Raw genomic sequence first — 16,449 nt, 5'->3', positions numbered from 1 at the left:
TGACTGTTCACTTCGACGGCTTTAATTGGCGGATAAAGACCACGTGTGTCCATGATATTCTTCTTCTTCTTGGATCGACATCATGAAAAATGCACGGGTACGCCACCTAGTGTTGCAGGAGGTATGGACTACTACTGTCGCTAAAAAGTCAAACAAAAGAAAATAATTGTAAGCAACTGTAATTAACTGTTTTTGAAGAAGACAGGGCACATTAATCTCGCCCTCTGCTCCCCTATCTCAGTCCAGAAAGAATTTTAAACACCAAACCCACAGCCGCCGTCTGGCGTCAGACTTCCGTTTACTTTTCATGGGCAATGTAGTTCTTGGCAGTTATTGGTCCAAAACACAGCGCGCGGAACTTGTCAGAGCGTCCCATCTGTTGTCAACAACCGGTTCAGGATTACCTCGTCTAGTTTTGACACCGTCACCCTTATCATCCCTCAGTCAGCTAACAGTGTGCCTAACATTACACATGCGGAGAGGTCAGTTTCTTCTTCGCCGGTGTTGTTGCTATGGAAGGACGGTGTGCCGTTGAGACATGGGCAGAGTTTGGCTTCCCTGGATCATCATGCACACCGAAGATCAAGTTTGGTGTTGGGACAGATGTGTTCCTCTGCATTGGCAGCGACGAGGTCTGTGTCTTCAGTACGCAAGAGAGAAAACTCACGGCAAGTAACCCACAAACCATACTGAGATCAGACATCTTAATTAGACTGCGAAACTCTACTCTGAGCTTGTCAGGTGGTAAAGTTAGCTTTGTGTCCACATTTAGCATTAGATGTGTTATGTTGTCTTGTTGCAGATTGTAATTCAGTTTCCTGGCCCAGTGAGTGACCTGGTTGAGAGTCATGATAAGCAGCTCCTCTTTGTGGCCTGTAGGAGCGGAGTTTACTGTGTCAGCTTACAGTCTCTGCTATCCAGGTATGAACCTTCACACAAATGCTACTCTTCTGTGGCATTCATGATAGCTGGGTTTCATTCAGGTCCTCCAAGTCCATGAATAAGTCCCCATGTGTTTCATAAAACTCATTAAATGTGCTATTTTTTTCCCTTTTGCTTATGTGACCTTTCATTTCTGCAGAGCTCAAAGCCCCCCAGCTGAGGCATCCTCCAGTCCAGCTGTGCTGAAAATCTCCTCTGAGTTTCTGCTCGTTCCAGATGAGGGAGTGCTGTCGCTGCTCCTCGTCAGCTCTGTGCTCCTGACTCTTTCCCAGAGAGACACGTCCTGGATGTTGACTCTGTACAACTCTCCAAAACTATCAGCGTCCAGCAGCTGTGAGATGCTCACTTCTTTCAGTCTTCCACTGGCCTCGGGTGTTGTACACAGTGACACTGATAGAATGACAGGAAGGGGAAGGAGGCCTGTGCTGATTTGTGTCCTTTCGGAGACATCAGAGACAACTTTAACTGATGACCACTTCCGTCTTGAGCCGGTCCTTTTCAAACTTTTGTTTGGGATCGACGCAGCCCTTGCCAAATCGCCGGTGATCCTTTGTGGCCTGCCAGATGGGTGCCTGTGTTTCCTCCCTCTGAGTCTCCCAGGATCACGGCTCCGAGTCTTGCATAGCCTGGAGCAGCCTGTCATATTTGTTGGAGCATCTGTTGTCACGGAAACGGGTCTGGGACATGCACAGTGTTTGGTGGCAGTGGGTGAACAAGGCAGGGTGGTGCTGATCAAAACAGAAAAGGGAGGGCCAGAGGGAGGGGGCAACATAGCTGCTTTTATTGAGAGGTGTGTACCGGCGCCTGTGATGTGTGGCCGTGTGGATAAAAACTGTCTTTACTACAGCACGGGCTCAGACCTGCTGGTGCTCGATCTATCAGAGGGATCATCAGGTAGAGACGGCCAAGAAAGGGATGTGGAGACATCCAGGAACACAGGCTTTGCCCTCCAAAGCCCCACCAGTTTAAATGTGTGTAGAGTCATCGCCTTGGCTGAGCCCATGTCCAACACTGCAGGTAAGCAGACTCAGGCCCAACACACAGATTCTTTTATTTAAACTTATAGCACTGGTGTGATAAGAGTGCTTACTGCATTGTGTGTCTCTTGATGATGTCATGCACTGATGTAATTGAGCACACGTCTGCCTAGCAACTGAGCCTCGGTCTCCTCACTGCCTCTATCTTGCATCCTTGTGTACCAGGTGAAGTTCAGCTGCTGGGGCTGTCAGTCAGAGGGCAGCTGCAGAGGATTAGTTTACCTGTGGGCAGAGAGGATGCAAGATCGTCCAAGGTAGCCTCCACACAGGTGGGCCGCGGCGTCAGAGACCTCCTGTCTGCGATTGGGGATGTTTGTGAAAGGTATACCCAGCATGATTCCCTTTCTATTGTCGAAACAGAACACAGTAGACGTAACCTGATCTTTGTATATGTGACTCTCATTGCTTTCCTTTAGAGCATCAACGCTGAAAACTGCCATCAAATCCAAAAATCAAATTCTGAGACACCTGAATCAGGTGATTAACATCAGCTTCCTGCTGATAAGCAGTACAACAAGTGAAGAGAAGCCAATCAGATGTCATGCCATAACTGAGTGGAGCAGATTGCTTCAAAAAGACTCCCTCAACCTGACATGTGTCCTGAATAATTCAAGTCCTTACGTTTTGGAACGAGGCTGGACGTTGAGCATCACTGTGTTTCCTCTGTCCTATTCTCCCAGTGCAGGAGGAGAAAGCTCCTCTGTGAATTTTTCATTCCCATTCCACAACCTCCATGCAGGAGAAACGTTAGAAGTGTCGCTGCCCCTTGCAGCTGCAGGCGATGCATCCTTTCCCATGACAGTCAGCTGCTCGCTCGTCTTCTCACTCTCAAGTCTCCTGGGACGGGAGGCAGCGAACTTTCCCGATTCACACAGTCGCTGCATCAGTTTGCCCTTGAACACACTGACAGTGGACTGGTTGCACGCCCTGTGGGTGGACAGTCCTGTAACCATCCAGAAAACGGCTGCATCTCAATGCAGCAACACTGCTGTGGACACCATCCAAGCTTTTTTAAGCTCGCGCCGGACGAGGTGCAGAGGAAGAGGGCAGGGTGGCGAACAGAGCGCCTCAAACCCTGAGCGAGAGCAGCAGCATTCAGCAAGCGTGCGGGTGTCATCCGAGTTACTGAGGGATACCTTGGTGTTGAAAAGCTCAGGTTTGGACCCTCAGGGACCAAATTTAGCCCCTCAGAATGTGTGCGTTTCTCTACTGGAATGGTTGTTGTCTGAAGGTCCCGGAGGAGTGAGGACAGGACACCAAGGAGACAAGATCAGCAGCTCAGTGGTCCACGCTCGAGGTCCAAACGGACGCACGGTCAAACTGACTGCGAAAGAGGTAAAGAATGATCTTCAGGTCAATGTGGGGGAGGAGAGCGTGGGGAAGGAGTCCCCGACCACAGTGGAGGTTCAGGTTGAGAGCTCATCGATAGCAGCGGTGTGTGGACTGCATCATGCTGTGCTGCGGCGGGTACAGGTACAAACACACACACACTGAGAGAAGCTAAGCAGCAGACATTCACTATTTATGTTATACTTGACACCGTACAGTGCTGGGAATTTTATTTTGTTCAACTCTACATAATTGGACTTCTTGTAGATGCAGGAAAACCCAAAAGAAAAGGAGAAATACAAATTCAAAGGAAAAGCTTGCTTTCAGATGCACGTCTGAGAGTTTTATATTCAGTTCCTTTAGATTCAGTGTCTGCTCTGTTCCTTCACACAGACTCTGTTGCAGAGGGCTCCTGAGAGGGCTGCTTCCACAAAGACAGTCCAGAGTTTAGCTTTAAGACAGGCACTGCAGCGGGCCGAGGTAAGTCTCGAATTTGTCTACTAGGAGTACAACTGGAAAAAAAAAAAACAAGTTATTCCATTCATGTGTGTCATTGCTCTTGATCGCTCCTTCTCTTTCCTTCTCCTCTCATGTCAGCACCTGTTGCAGGAGATCCAGCAAAGCCGAGTGTCGGGGGCCTTCGGTGTAGGAGCCTCCACCGGGACGATGACCCGATCGCTCCTCGCCGTTTACAGAGAGCTCAGAGAGAATCCTCTCCTTATAATTTAAATGCTTCTTATCTAGCCGAGCCTGCACCGCTGCCCTCAGCCTTGTTCAGTGTTATGTAACCTGTCTTTGCAGCTGATTGGAAAATAATGCCCACAGTCTATTGTATTGTTACCATTTATTCTCGTGTGACTCATTATTTTCCATTATTATTTCAGTTATTGTACATTTTCCGCAGCTCTAATTAAAGTGGCCACCTACATTGTTCTTTGTTAGTCGTGTGTTTCAGCTCAACTCCTTTTTTCAAACCGCTGCATTCTGCACAAGGTGACCGGAGAGCTCAGGTGGAGTAAAAATATCTGCAATTACAGTCCAAATGGAAAATCTCTGGGTGAAGGTCCTCCAGTTCACATGCTCCTGATGTTTCATATGTGTAGGTGTAGCAGTGATGTAGGGGGTCATGTGCATGGCACTGGAGACAAGTGCAGACACTTACAGACAGCTGGCAGGTTGCAGGTATTTGCTTATGAACAACCAACATAAAAAGAGTAAGAAATTCATTTGAGTAAGGCTAATCATCCTAAGAGGTTGTTCCAGTATTCACCAAATGAAATGAAAGCTCAGTAACAGATTGGTATGCCTTATAATGTTAGAAGCCTTCAAATGCATTATGTAGTCTGCAGCACGACTCGATCTGATTTAACCGCGTTGTCAGTTCATCAAACTACCACATGCTAACTGCAACATACTGTTATGTCACGGTGAAAACGGCATAAATTCCTGCTAACGTGGCATCAAAAAAATAGTTGATCCAGCCATGATCGGATGGTACTAATGACTGCTGGTACTGTAGTTTCTTTCTTGATCAGGTGGCAACAGCAGTCTTTTTATACTGCTTTCCATTTCCCTACATTACTGTGGGAATTTGTAATGTACAATCTGTAGTCTCACTTCAATTTGACTATTAAATGCATCAGCTATAATATCCAGACCAGTAGAATTAAACACTGCAGGAAACTGCTGCCAATGTGTACTTTTACTTTTGCGCCCCCAACATTTTTTTTTTTATTCATGACCCTGTAAAATGAAACAATGTCTACTTGTGACCCCTAATCACAGGGTACAGCCCTAGTATGGATATGACTGGTGAGCAGTTCAACCAAAGAGTGATTTTCCCTTCTCATATTGTGTATTTGAATGATTTTTAGGGCCCTGTGAAGGTGAAAGTATTTCACAAGACAGCAAACGAGTAGAGAAAAGTCATATAATACATAATATAAGATATAATATACCCTGGAACCACTTGGGGGATTCTAACCCACACTGCCTGTCTGAAGCTACTGGTCTCAGGAGTGTGCTTGTGTGAGGATGTTATGATACTGCATAAGCTTTTTAATGCACCAGGTCAACACTCTGAAATTGAAACTGTGTTATTGACCTCTTTGCACATCTGTAGTTCATTTGGACTGTAACTAGGTAACACACACACACACACACACACACACACACACACACACACACACACATATACATACATATATATATATGATTGGTGGAATGCTGCTGCCAAACTGCAATGACTCACCTGTCAGCATCCATAGACAAGTTTGGCCTTGATTCCTATAATCCCAGTAGAAATGTGACATCACCACAACAAACCATAACCAGGCATATAAATGTATTTTGCATCTTTATGTTCATAAAAGATAAAAGAAATGTAGAAAAACATAACAGGGACAAATGGAAGAAAAGCTCGGAATGATCGTATTAGTACTGCTACCATGTCCATGAGACTCGGTGACAGTCCTCTACTGGTTCTTCACCTCCTCTGAAAAGGTGGCTTCAGTCTCAAATGGCACCCTGATTCATTGTACTTCTTAGGCTGAATGAGTGTCATGCACACCTGCAATACTTTGCTGCCTTGCTGTCAGTAATGTAATACCTGCAAGGAGTGGATGTTTGGTTTTACAGCATACAGTAAATCTACATGTCTTTATTGACTGTAGTTTAGCTTCAGACAATAATTCAATCATGCAGCAAATTCTCATTGAAAAAAAAAAAAAAACCTAAAGAATAACACAACAACATTAATGTTCTTTCACACCATTTTTGCTGCTTGGAGATCAAGCGCTGACTCAAAGCATTGTCCACTTCATCAAGATGTTTCTTGGCTGAATGTGTCACTTCCTCTTCTTGCACCTCCTCCCTCTGCGTGAGTCAGTTATCCCTGTTAGCTCTTGTTGGAACATGAAGGAGGGAAAAAGTGGGATGAAATCAGCACAGGTTGTACTTGTCTTTCGCCTCAAACTGCCACAGAGAGTAAGTCAGCGATGAGAGGAGTGAGGCCAAACATTGGACTGTTTTAATACTCCCACAGGGCTGAGCTGCTCAGGCTCAGTCCGTCGCCCTTCAGTGTGCCTCCCTGGTCTCCACGCAGGTATTTGCCGTTCTTGCCACGGATGGCGAGGCGACCGTGCTCCAGCAGCTCCAGAGAGAAATCCTCAGGGGCCTCCCCATCTGAGCACACCAGGCCGGAGCTGTTCACGTACCAGAAGCGTCCATCTACGCCTGCATGGGTAGATACACAAAGTCAGACACACGTGGCTACACCCTCACAGGTGATGCAAAAGCAAGTGTTTCATTTTTGACCAAGTAATGTGCTGCACTGATTTTCATTTCTGAAACACACATTTGTTTCAGTGTTGGGAGCAAAAAAAAAAGAGAGAATGGGCAAGAATCAATCTTGTTACACGCTGACCTTTAATGTGGTAGGCCCCATTACTGAACTGCAGGGTGAAAATGTCATAGACGGATCTGCTGGCGTCCAGCGTGTTGGAGTTCTTGTGGTGGCAGATGAATCCGTTCTCTCCTCTCAGGATCAGCATGGGCCGGTTGATTAGTTTCAAAGTGAGCTGCTCGTCCTCGCCTGACAAAAGGTGACAGCAAAACGATGAAGACGCATCAGAGGGAATGCGAGAGGGGTCAGAGGCAGGGTTTGAGGGAGGAGGTGAGTGAAGAGATGAGGAGGAGAAGAAAACCTATTGTCTCTCACCAGTGGAGTCACTGACAGCAAGGAGCTGGCCGTTCTTCTTAGTGCAGATGTATTTTCCATTGTTAGCTTTTAGTGCCACCTTGTGGCCAAGCCACTCCACTGAGAACATGGTGTTAGCTGACCTGCGGTAGGCATCACAAGAGAGAATGAAGATGAGACTTTCCATGCCATTATGTGCTCTGGAAATATTGTGAGTGCACATAAAAGCGTAAAAAAGGTAAAGCAGGTCAACTAGGAGACTGAAGTTTCTATAAAATCAGATTGGACAATTAAGATGTACTCAAACTGGCAAGTTATCACTATATGCTGCTATTTGCCATCTCATGCACGCATTATTTTCATTCTTATCTGTGATACAAAGTGTAGAGGCGACACATGCGGTTGTGTTCATTTTCACTCTGAACAGTGGTTATGAGGGCGTTCACTCACACTTCCGTGGCTGTGCTCTGGATGCCTCCGTGGGCCACCAGAGCCCAGTAGTTCCCCTGGCTGGTGCGGAACGTACACTTTCTGGTTTCCTTGTCAATCTCCATCTGAAAAGTCTCCATGTCTGTCTCATCTTCCTGATTGGCTGCGAGGCTTACACCTGGGAAGGAAACAGCAAGCACATCCTGTCGTTAATACTTCAGCATGAAAACACCTGAGAGCTGTAATGACTGGAGAAACCCATCCACTGGCTGCTGCTCGCAATTTTTTATTAATGCTCACTTTCCATTCAAGTCATTTTTCAATTGTATTGCAGTGTTGTATTTTGCATGTTACAAAACATTTAAGGGTTGTTTACTGCAACATTTAAGACTTGCATGATGGGTGAGGTTATAGTATCGGGCAATGAACTCAAGGCAACATCCAAATGTACAAAAAATACATCTGAGTGCGCACAATAGGTGTTGGTAAAGTGATTTGCGCATGAAATAAACAAATTAATCTACAGACATACTTGTTTTCCCTCCCTCAATTTTCAGTGGCAAGTCAAATAACAACAACTAAAATGAAATAGTTTGGGACAACAGCGACAAAAGCAGCTCGCTAATCAGGTTGTATTGTTGTGTTTCTCTTGGCCCAGCATGAAAGAGCTGGTAATCATGTCTGATCCTGGGATGTGAGGTTATTTTGAAGTGGTTCTGTCTTAAGCCGATCTGACATGCCAAGCATGTAACTTCCTGAGGGTAAATACATTTTCACTGATTGTGGGTCTGGGTGCATTTGTGGACAAAATACACTGTAAATAAATTGAAAACACTACATGTGCCCATGCAGAAAAACCTTACAGAGACGAGCTATCACACACTGTATGCAGTGAATGCGTGTGTCTCCCAATCATCTCACATTTGATTGGCAATCACTTTTTTAGAAACCCGTTATTTTAGCATTTACATAGCTAACACATGACGCAGTACTGGTGTCAAACATGGAGAAACACAGACAAACGCAAACGTATTGACATCAAACCCCTTTCTGCTTTGATGGGCGGCTCGGCTTCCAGGTTCAGAAGCAAACAGGCAGCTTTCGGCTCGTTATTATTCCCTTTTTTATTTCAGAAGTCACTTTGTGATTAATATTTTCAGCTGTTAACATAATCATACATGTTGGCAGAAAAGAAAACATTTGTTTGTCACCACGACGAGACAGATTACAAAGAGCTAAATCCCAAATTAGATGCACCCCAGAACATCTCCAATGCATTTTATTAATCCTTTAACATTGCAGATCTTATCTCTGCCTGCTCTCCTCTATGGTCATCCTCCTCTACCGTCCTCCCCTCCCCCATCTCTCCCTCCTTGCCCCTGACCCCCTCCCATCACCATCACCCCACCTCCGGCCCTGCCTATCTGCCCTCTTCTCAGCGGGGCTCTGATATAATCAGCTTTCAAGTGCTACCCGTCCAATCCCTCAATCCCCTCAATAAAAGAATAAAGGAAAAGCAGGAAAAGACCAGAGGATTTTATGGTCCACACTTAGCAGGATGTACAGATAATTACCAAGCCTGCTCAACCCTCAAGTTAACAGAGCTATGAATGATCAAACATATGGAAAACTTGCTGAAAATTCAAATGCATTGACTTGCAACCGTATTTTTATACTATGCTCAGATATAGAAAGGTACTTTTATTCAACAAATATGAACCAAACTATTTGACAGCAGTGCCTTAAAAAATTAATTTAGGACTTAAACCTCAGAGATTATCAGTCTGGTTTATTGGTAATCTTAATACGACTGCATGGAGAAACTATCGAGGGTTGCAAAACAACAATTCTCAACAAGAGTGACAATAGCAGAGTCAAGATAAATGGAACATTTCTGATTGGTCGAGATTTTTTTTTTTTTTTTAAGCCACCATTTTTTATATATTATAGTTTAGCATGCTAACATTTGCTCATGAGCTCTAAATCCAAAGTAAAGTACAGATAAGGCTGAGGATAATGACATTAGTTAGCAGGTATTTGGTTGTAAAAGTGTTAATGGCACTAGAACTTGGATGTCTTGATGAAAATCCCGTGACTGGTTTGATATTTCAGTCTGAACTGAGATGCAGAACCAACCTGCAGATCAACAATGCAAGCCCCAGCGCCATGTCACTAATGTGGCTAAAAGCAACACAAGGCAAGATATTGTCTGCACGTCCTAAGTGAGGTCCATCCAGGTTTCTCCTACATTTCACAGGATGTTCTTAGGGCATCACAAGTAATAAACCTGAGCTCACTGTGATTATGCTGCTTCAAGTGGTTTATTGCGACTGAAGGATGCATCCACATAAATAACATCTGCATAATCCAGCACAGATGCACATACGCATACCAGTTTGAAAGGCCTGGTTACAGTTTTGTGATGGAAAAAAAACAATTTCAACTTGATTTTTTTTTTTTTTTTTATCAATTACTGCTCAGTGCTATTGCATGGTTCATGACAGTGTGAAGTCCACCTATTCTAAGATTCTTTGAGGGCATTTTGATTTAATTTGATATCTAACCATAGATGCAGTCTGGAGGAGGAATAAGGGGGATGACATGCGACAAAGATGTCATGGTTACTGAGCTACCGGGACGCTTTAATCACATCTTATATACCCCCGATAAACTAGGTATCATGAGGTTTTACAGCTGGAGAAATTATCATTGATCTTAAGTGCATTTGAAGCATAAATTCCTGCCCCTGTACTCTGCACCTATGCCTGGGGGCCCATCACTCTCATTCTCTCTCATCCCGACTCAATGTCATGCTTTGTCTACCTATTCCGTGTGTCCATTTCACACTAATTCAACCCAGAAATGATCCTCCGACAGGGCTCAGCTGGGACCTCATGGACGCTATCTGATAGATGAGAGGCGAGGAGGCAGAGGAAGGAGGGAAGGATGGAGGAAGAGAAAGAAACGGAGAACAAGGGGGAGAAAGAGATTAGATGTGCCGAAATCCAAGCCAGGAATCTGAGGATATCAATAGCTCTGCTGATGACCATCTTTGACACACCAGTTGGTCAAGCATGCAAAATAAGATGTCATCATAGCCACGATCACTGATAAGCTATGCAGCATAGCAAGGTGCACTCCTCATCAGTACACTCCCTGACGCATTGACTCAAGCACACTCACAAAAACACACAGGTAACATCAGCAGTGCCACATTTTGGATCAGACCCCAGATCCAGCTCCATTTTCTGGTGTTGTCCTACCTGCAGCCTGCAAGTGGAGCAAGCCTAACTAATCCATCAGCGATAGATGCCTCTGACATCTATTATTAATGGTAAGCTGATGCCACTATCCCCCTGTTCCTTATTTTCCTCTTTCTCCCAATCCTTCATCCTTCACAACTGCATTTTCTGACGTTTTTTTTTTTTATTTTTATTTCAGTCCATTTATTTTTTTCTCATTTATCTGTTCCTGGGCTGTGCATGTGTGTGTGTCTGTGCATGCTTGCATCATGTGTGTACTTGTGCATTTATGTCCATGTGTTCACGTGTGTAATGGAAAGTTTGTATCTTTGGACTATCATCTCTCCTTCACTTTCAGGGCAGAGTGGACCACTTAGACGATGAACACAAGGAGGTGATGAGAGACGCGATGACAGATCTACATGACATGGTGAGACACACACACACACACACACACACACACACACACACACACACACACACACACTGTGTCCCATTACTGCCAACAAAAACTCTCTTTAAGACTTTTCTATCTAAATTCGTACTCTACCTCGTAACAGCTGACCCTCTTTTATTACTAATTCATTTGCTGCATTTGCACTCTCTTCAAAATCTACAGCATACAGCAAACATGACTCCTCTGCACTAAATGGAGCAGGAACAAAGGTGCTAATTTATGTGTAAAGACAGGTGACATTAGGCGAGGCTGAAGAGCCCACCTGTCTCCACAAATACTCCTATTGTCCTAAAGTCCTTTGAGGTTTGTATCCTCCCTTCTCTGCTTTCCATTTTCCTCTTCTTTAATCATCCTGTCAAACTCAGACGTAGAAGGTAACAAGGTATATTTGGCCAAGTGTTTAAGAATTTTGAGGCACGAGCATGTAAGGCTTTTCCTTTTTATACTTTTGTCCCACTTTAAGTCTAACTTAACAATTTTGCCTTTCACCTGCACAGAATATTTTCTCTGTTTGTTGCAAAATTATCATTCATTCTCAGATATTAATTTCTTTCAGTGTTACCATTTGTTCACATTACAAGCAACATAGTCAGCAAAGGCAAACTGGGAAACCGGGCAAGTCAGCTAATGTCTCATATTGCCATGTTACCAAGCTTGTCCACTGATGAGATTAGCTGTTCACTGCTGAACAGTCATTAATAGTCAGTGGTGTGAATGCAAGCCTCAGTATGTAATAATAATAGGCGAGAAGTTGATTTTAGTCATTCAAGTCTAAAATGCCATAGCAGCAAAAAATATACAATGATAAACAAAAGTTATCTTGCACCTTGATGTCATCATTTCATAATGTCATATGTTGCTAAACACACTTTCTTTCCTTGATTCTCAGCAGCACATCAGCAGCACTGACTGAGGCCGGGGTTAGCGGGTTAGATTAGCGTGACAGAGCAGGACTCGGAGGGGCAGAAGCTTTGGCCCCAGGTGAGAGGCAGCTTGGGTTTCTGAAAGCAAACTCCCCCCTCGCCTTCCAGGAACAGGGGCCAACTTCATCAATAATTCAAAACACCACCTCACCACTTGCCGCAGCAGGACGGTATGGTTGTGTGTGGGCGAGTGTGTCGGAGAAAGATAAAGCTTTTGTTTGTGCAGAACAAGTGTAGGAAGAGAGAGAGAGAGAAAGAAAGAGAGACAGTAACAGACAAATATGAACATGCTGCGAGTCCTTCTCTCTGTGCATACATTCGTCCATGAAGCTACTCTATGTACTGTATACTTAGCACTGTTTACTTTATATGCACCATATTTTTCCTTTCCTTCAACCAATCAGTTTGCAGGGGTCCCATCCGTTTGGTTTCCTCCTGAAGCTCCCACTGCTAACCAGGAACAATGAGCAGGGAGAGATTCAGTTACAGCACCCTGGGCCGAAGTAACTCGACCCTGCAGACAAGAATCTGCAGCCTGCAGATGGGTGTCATGGCCAAGTATGCTGACAAGCACTGTTGGTGTATGCTAATCCACCCCAAATCCAGTTTCAAATCAGACCAGCAAACCATTTCAACCAGCAGCAACTGAACACTTGGCAAGCACTTCTAATGCACTGCTGGTTAGATGGAACCCGATCGACACAATTACAGTTGTCGTAGTTTTTACACCGATCGAAGAAATTCAACCTTGTTTTTGAGTAAAAACAACTTTGAAGCCAATGCGGAGCAGGTGTAATCCAGCGGTATAGTAGTGAGGTGTCATGGCTGCATGCTGATCAAGTAACGAACTCCGACAGCCCTGTCACAAGACCGAAGAGTAAATACATAATACAGTATCAACAGAGCATTACCGTACAGCATATAGGTTTCAAGCAGCTGTTTTGGTAAGCCAGAGGGCAAAGGCACACAGTGTTAACACCATTACCCACAAAGCCAGGAGGGACATTTGAGAGGGAATGAAAGGGGATTTTCAGAATATTTATGATAAATAATTTGGAAAAAAAAATACTATATTTGCTGCACTTATTATATATATATATAATATTTCAGGAATAAAACACCTTCACTGACAACATTAAAACTCCTTCATGAAATAACTGTTGTAGAAAAATCTATTTCTCTAGTTATTGCTATTATCGGTGCACAATAAATCTGTCATTCGACCAATTCGCTCACTAGAGTAAGATCTAGTACAGACAGTGGACTAACCTAAATCAATTGCAGCTCCAAAATGAATGACGTATTCGTCTCAGGTCTCTTCGATGAGACTGATAGTGTCCCGTATCAGCCTCATCTATCTTGTTTTCCTGGAAAGACGCTACTATCCAATGTGATATCAATGCATGTTGATGTCCAGACTACATTACCCATAATTACCATATATCCCTTATCAGTTGACAATCATTAGAGAGTGGCCTATTCCCTTAACCATGCATATTCAGCGTGTCCACAAGTTAATGTACTTCCTGTGAATTGTTAGCTCAGTTTTCTGCACGTGTATCAGTGCACATGTAGTGTATAGGGGCTAGTAGTAGTAGTATTTGTTGCCCCTCTGCTTCATTATGTATGTGTGTAGGTCAGCGTGTGTCAGCAAAAGGCTCGTATGACACCCCTCAGTGGCACCTAAGGTCAGCCTTCCTCCATTTAATCAGCCATTTGGGATTCTGTGTAAGAGTTTAGAGAACCTAGGAAGCTGCAAGTTGCAGCTCGTGCATGCATACAGGCTTCAGGGCAAAATCAGATTTGTGACAACATCACCTCCTGCTGATGTGTCTGTGTTTGCCTACCTTGTCTTATAGAGACATATCGCCCATTGCCTGCCATCAGAACCACCTGTGGGTGGCTTTCCTCTAGGTCAAACAGTTCATCTTTGCCCGGTTTGGAACACCGTCCAGATCTCAGGGTGCCCGTAGGCCCCATGGGAGACAAATACTTCCCCTCGCAGTCTTTAAAGGCCAGCTTCCCACACTTCAGCTCCAGTGTGTACGCCGTGGCCCTCCCACTCTCCGTCAAGAGCTTCCCATCATTGCTGAGAAAGCGGCTGTCGCAGGTCTTTAGGCAGTACTTCCCATCCAGGTAGACAAGGGTGAGGAGAGCTGCCACTCCCCAGGGAATGTTCACATCCACAGCGATTTCCCCATCCTCCATAGATAGGTGGGCGTAACGCTTGCGGGCCACAGACAGCAGGTTGGCCTGCGGATGTAGAGCCAGGTGCACTGCCCACAGCTCTGCATCTGTGATTGCCTGGGCAAAGCAGGACAGGTAGTCCCGAGAGCCACCGAAGAAACGGAGGTGCGGCTCAGACTGCAGGGCCCAGCGACCGTCTGATTGCGCCACGATGAGGAAGCGGCAGTCAGAATTGTGCCCATCAGCCTCACAGGTGACTTTGCCATCCTTATCAGATGCCAGGTAGCGTCCCAGGTGGCTGCGCAAGTAGACCACCTGGGTGTCCTGAGAGTCCTGCTCTAGAGTCCATATCTGCTTCTTCTTCAGGCTGGGTGCTGACGCGTTCACCTGAGAGACAAGGAAATGGTCCAACCAATAGCATGAAGTCTTTCCTGTATAACACCGTGCATAATATACTGCATAGCACTAACAATCATGCAAATATGTTAGGGTTCTTCTTTTATATTGGATGGCGTATTTGTACCTTGAAGCCAAAGGACTCTGCAGTGAGGTAGCGACCCTCATGGTTGATCAGACCAAACTGCAACTTCAAGGGACGGTTCCCATTCGCAGGCATCTTCACCTGTGGATTCAGGAGTGTGAGGGACAGAGGGAGAACAAGGGGCGAGACAAGTTAGGGGGAAAGAGTGGCAAAGGAGAAAGAGAAGGGTGAACAGACCTAACATGGGATGCAGGAGCAAGGAAAAGTGTAAAAAAGGGTGGAATAAGGTTTTTTTTAAAGAGGTGAGGAATAAGGAAGGAGATGAAGTCATGGAGAATGATGAAATGAGAAAGTCTTAAAGACAGGAAATCAATTCATTAAGGTACAGTATATAAAGCGCTCCAAAGACCACAAATTCCTTCCCCCGCCCATGGCTTCATTATACATTTTTCCAGCTACAGCCTCCTAATTTACTTACTGTGGTTTTGTGGCTTCCCCTCTGCAGTTTCTGCGGCTCTAATTCCAGCTCCCAGATTTAAGAGGCTTCTTTCACCAAGCGTCCTCTTGTGATTCTCTCTCTCTCTCCTCTCCTTCTCTTGCTGGGTCTGTTGACCACCACTACCCCTCCTCACCCTAATCAGGTTAGAGGGAGCAAAGACTTGAGTCAAACTTGATCTGTCTTTAGTCCGGACTCCGGCGTCAACCCCTTTTTCTCTGTAGACTAATTTTGATCTCAACTGCTTAACTCGAGCCTCTCACCCTCTCTCTCTCTCTCTCTCTCTCTTGTTGAACGGTACTCTCTCGTCCAGCCTCACTCCTGTTCTTGCTTGACTTGTTATTCACCCTGAAGGCTCAATCACCTGGTCCCTCCTGACTATCCCTCCCTGGGGCTGGAGTTTTTGCCCCTCCTTTGGCTTCTTTTCCTGCTATCTTTGGATCACATCCAATACTCTGACCCTCTTGTGCACGTTCCTTGAAGTCCAGGTTCCTCGTTTGTCAGACAAAAGTTTGATCAGTGAAGAAGAACATCCTCAGCAGTCCTGCAAATTTTATGGTAGCGCATTGAAGGACTCCTTCACTCTTTCCCTAAACATAAGCCGTCCATCACAAGTGAATTCAGCAACAAAGGGTGCTCGCCTCTGTAATCTTAAGCCTCTCTCTGTCGCTTTTTCCTCCCATCCTCTCCTTCTCTCTCTTTGCCTTTCTCTAACCTGCCATGTGTATAATCCTGCTTTTCTCTGCCTCTGCGCTTTATTCTGAGCTCCTGCACTTCGCCTCTCTGTGACACATAAAGACAGGTAAGTAGAAACAATGCGCACGCACACAATTACACACACACACAGCAGGGTAACAAGAGCACTCCCCATGCCTTTGGCATAGTTGCCCGAGTGCAGCTCTACTTACTTACCTATGCTGGGGGTTTAGTTACACACCTTCTCTGATTGCAAGCTCTCTGGGTCGGTTCTAATGGGAAATGTGTCCAAGAGGCCGAGGGAGTCGCACTTAACATCTGAGTTTGGGAGACAAGCAAATGGAAGGGAAAGGAGATGATGTGTGTTGTAAAGGCAACAATAATAAGCTAATCAACATATGGGGTTGACTGAATGTGTGCGTGCCAATCAGCCTATTACAAGTCTTCTTTGCAGAGTAAACAGACGTGTCTGTTCCTGAATCCATCTAATCCTCAACCCAATCATCCCAACCTGGCTAATCTATCAGCGCTAT

At 45.1% G+C, this 16,449-nt stretch overlaps 2 protein-coding genes across 2 annotated transcripts; one reads left to right on the top strand and one right to left on the bottom strand.

Moving 5' to 3' along the window:
* The first annotated feature begins 345 nt into the window (after window positions 1-345).
* On the top strand, window positions 346-4,235 carry faap100 (FA core complex associated protein 100). The gene is made up of 7 exons (XM_076760571.1): window positions 346-668; window positions 803-921; window positions 1,082-1,959; window positions 2,145-2,301; window positions 2,396-3,452; window positions 3,702-3,788; window positions 3,906-4,235. The coding sequence occupies exons 1-7, from the start codon at window positions 513-515 to the stop codon at window positions 4,035-4,037; spliced, it is 2,586 nt and encodes an 861-aa protein (XP_076616686.1). The 5' UTR covers window positions 346-512; the 3' UTR covers window positions 4,038-4,235.
* A 1,846-nt stretch (window positions 4,236-6,081) lies between these two features.
* On the bottom strand, window positions 6,082-16,149 carry fscn2b (fascin actin-bundling protein 2b, retinal). Its single transcript, XM_076760509.1, has 8 exons — window positions 16,133-16,149; window positions 15,203-15,357; window positions 14,767-14,961; window positions 13,904-14,630; window positions 7,456-7,612; window positions 7,027-7,148; window positions 6,733-6,900; window positions 6,082-6,542 (listed from the first exon to the last, which is right to left on the bottom strand). The coding sequence occupies exons 3-8, from the start codon at window positions 14,857-14,859 to the stop codon at window positions 6,337-6,339; spliced, it is 1,473 nt and encodes a 490-aa protein (XP_076616624.1). The 5' UTR covers window positions 14,860-14,961; window positions 15,203-15,357; window positions 16,133-16,149; the 3' UTR covers window positions 6,082-6,336.
* Window positions 16,150-16,449: the final 300 nt, after the last annotated feature.

This window comes from Chaetodon auriga, chromosome 20 (genome assembly GCF_051107435.1).
Source record: "Chaetodon auriga isolate fChaAug3 chromosome 20, fChaAug3.hap1, whole genome shotgun sequence".
Classification (NCBI taxonomy): domain Eukaryota; kingdom Metazoa; phylum Chordata; class Actinopteri; order Chaetodontiformes; family Chaetodontidae; genus Chaetodon; species Chaetodon auriga.
This window is presented reverse-complemented; position numbering and strand designations above follow the sequence as displayed.

Bases quoted from the DNA above. Each gene is read 5' to 3' on its own strand.
- faap100 (XM_076760571.1), top strand. From the start codon at position 513: ATGGAAGGACGGTGTGCCGTTGAGACATGGGCAGAGTTTGGCTTCCCT. The intron at 922-1,081 runs GTATGAACCTTC...TCATTTCTGCAG, and splicing joins TTACAGTCTCTGCTATCCAG to AGCTCAAAGCCCCCCAGCTG. The intron at 3,789-3,905 runs GTAAGTCTCGAA...CTCTCATGTCAG, and splicing joins AGGCACTGCAGCGGGCCGAG to CACCTGTTGCAGGAGATCCA.
- fscn2b (XM_076760509.1), bottom strand. From the start codon at position 14,859: ATGCCTGCGAATGGGAACCGTCCCTTGAAGTTGCAGTTTGGTCTGATC. The intron at 14,631-14,766 runs GTACAAATACGC...CTTGTCTCTCAG, and splicing joins CAGAGTCCTTTGGCTTCAAG to GTGAACGCGTCAGCACCCAG. The intron at 6,901-7,026 runs GTGAGAGACAAT...ACCTTTTGTCAG, and splicing joins TGCTGTCAGTGACTCCACTG to GCGAGGACGAGCAGCTCACT.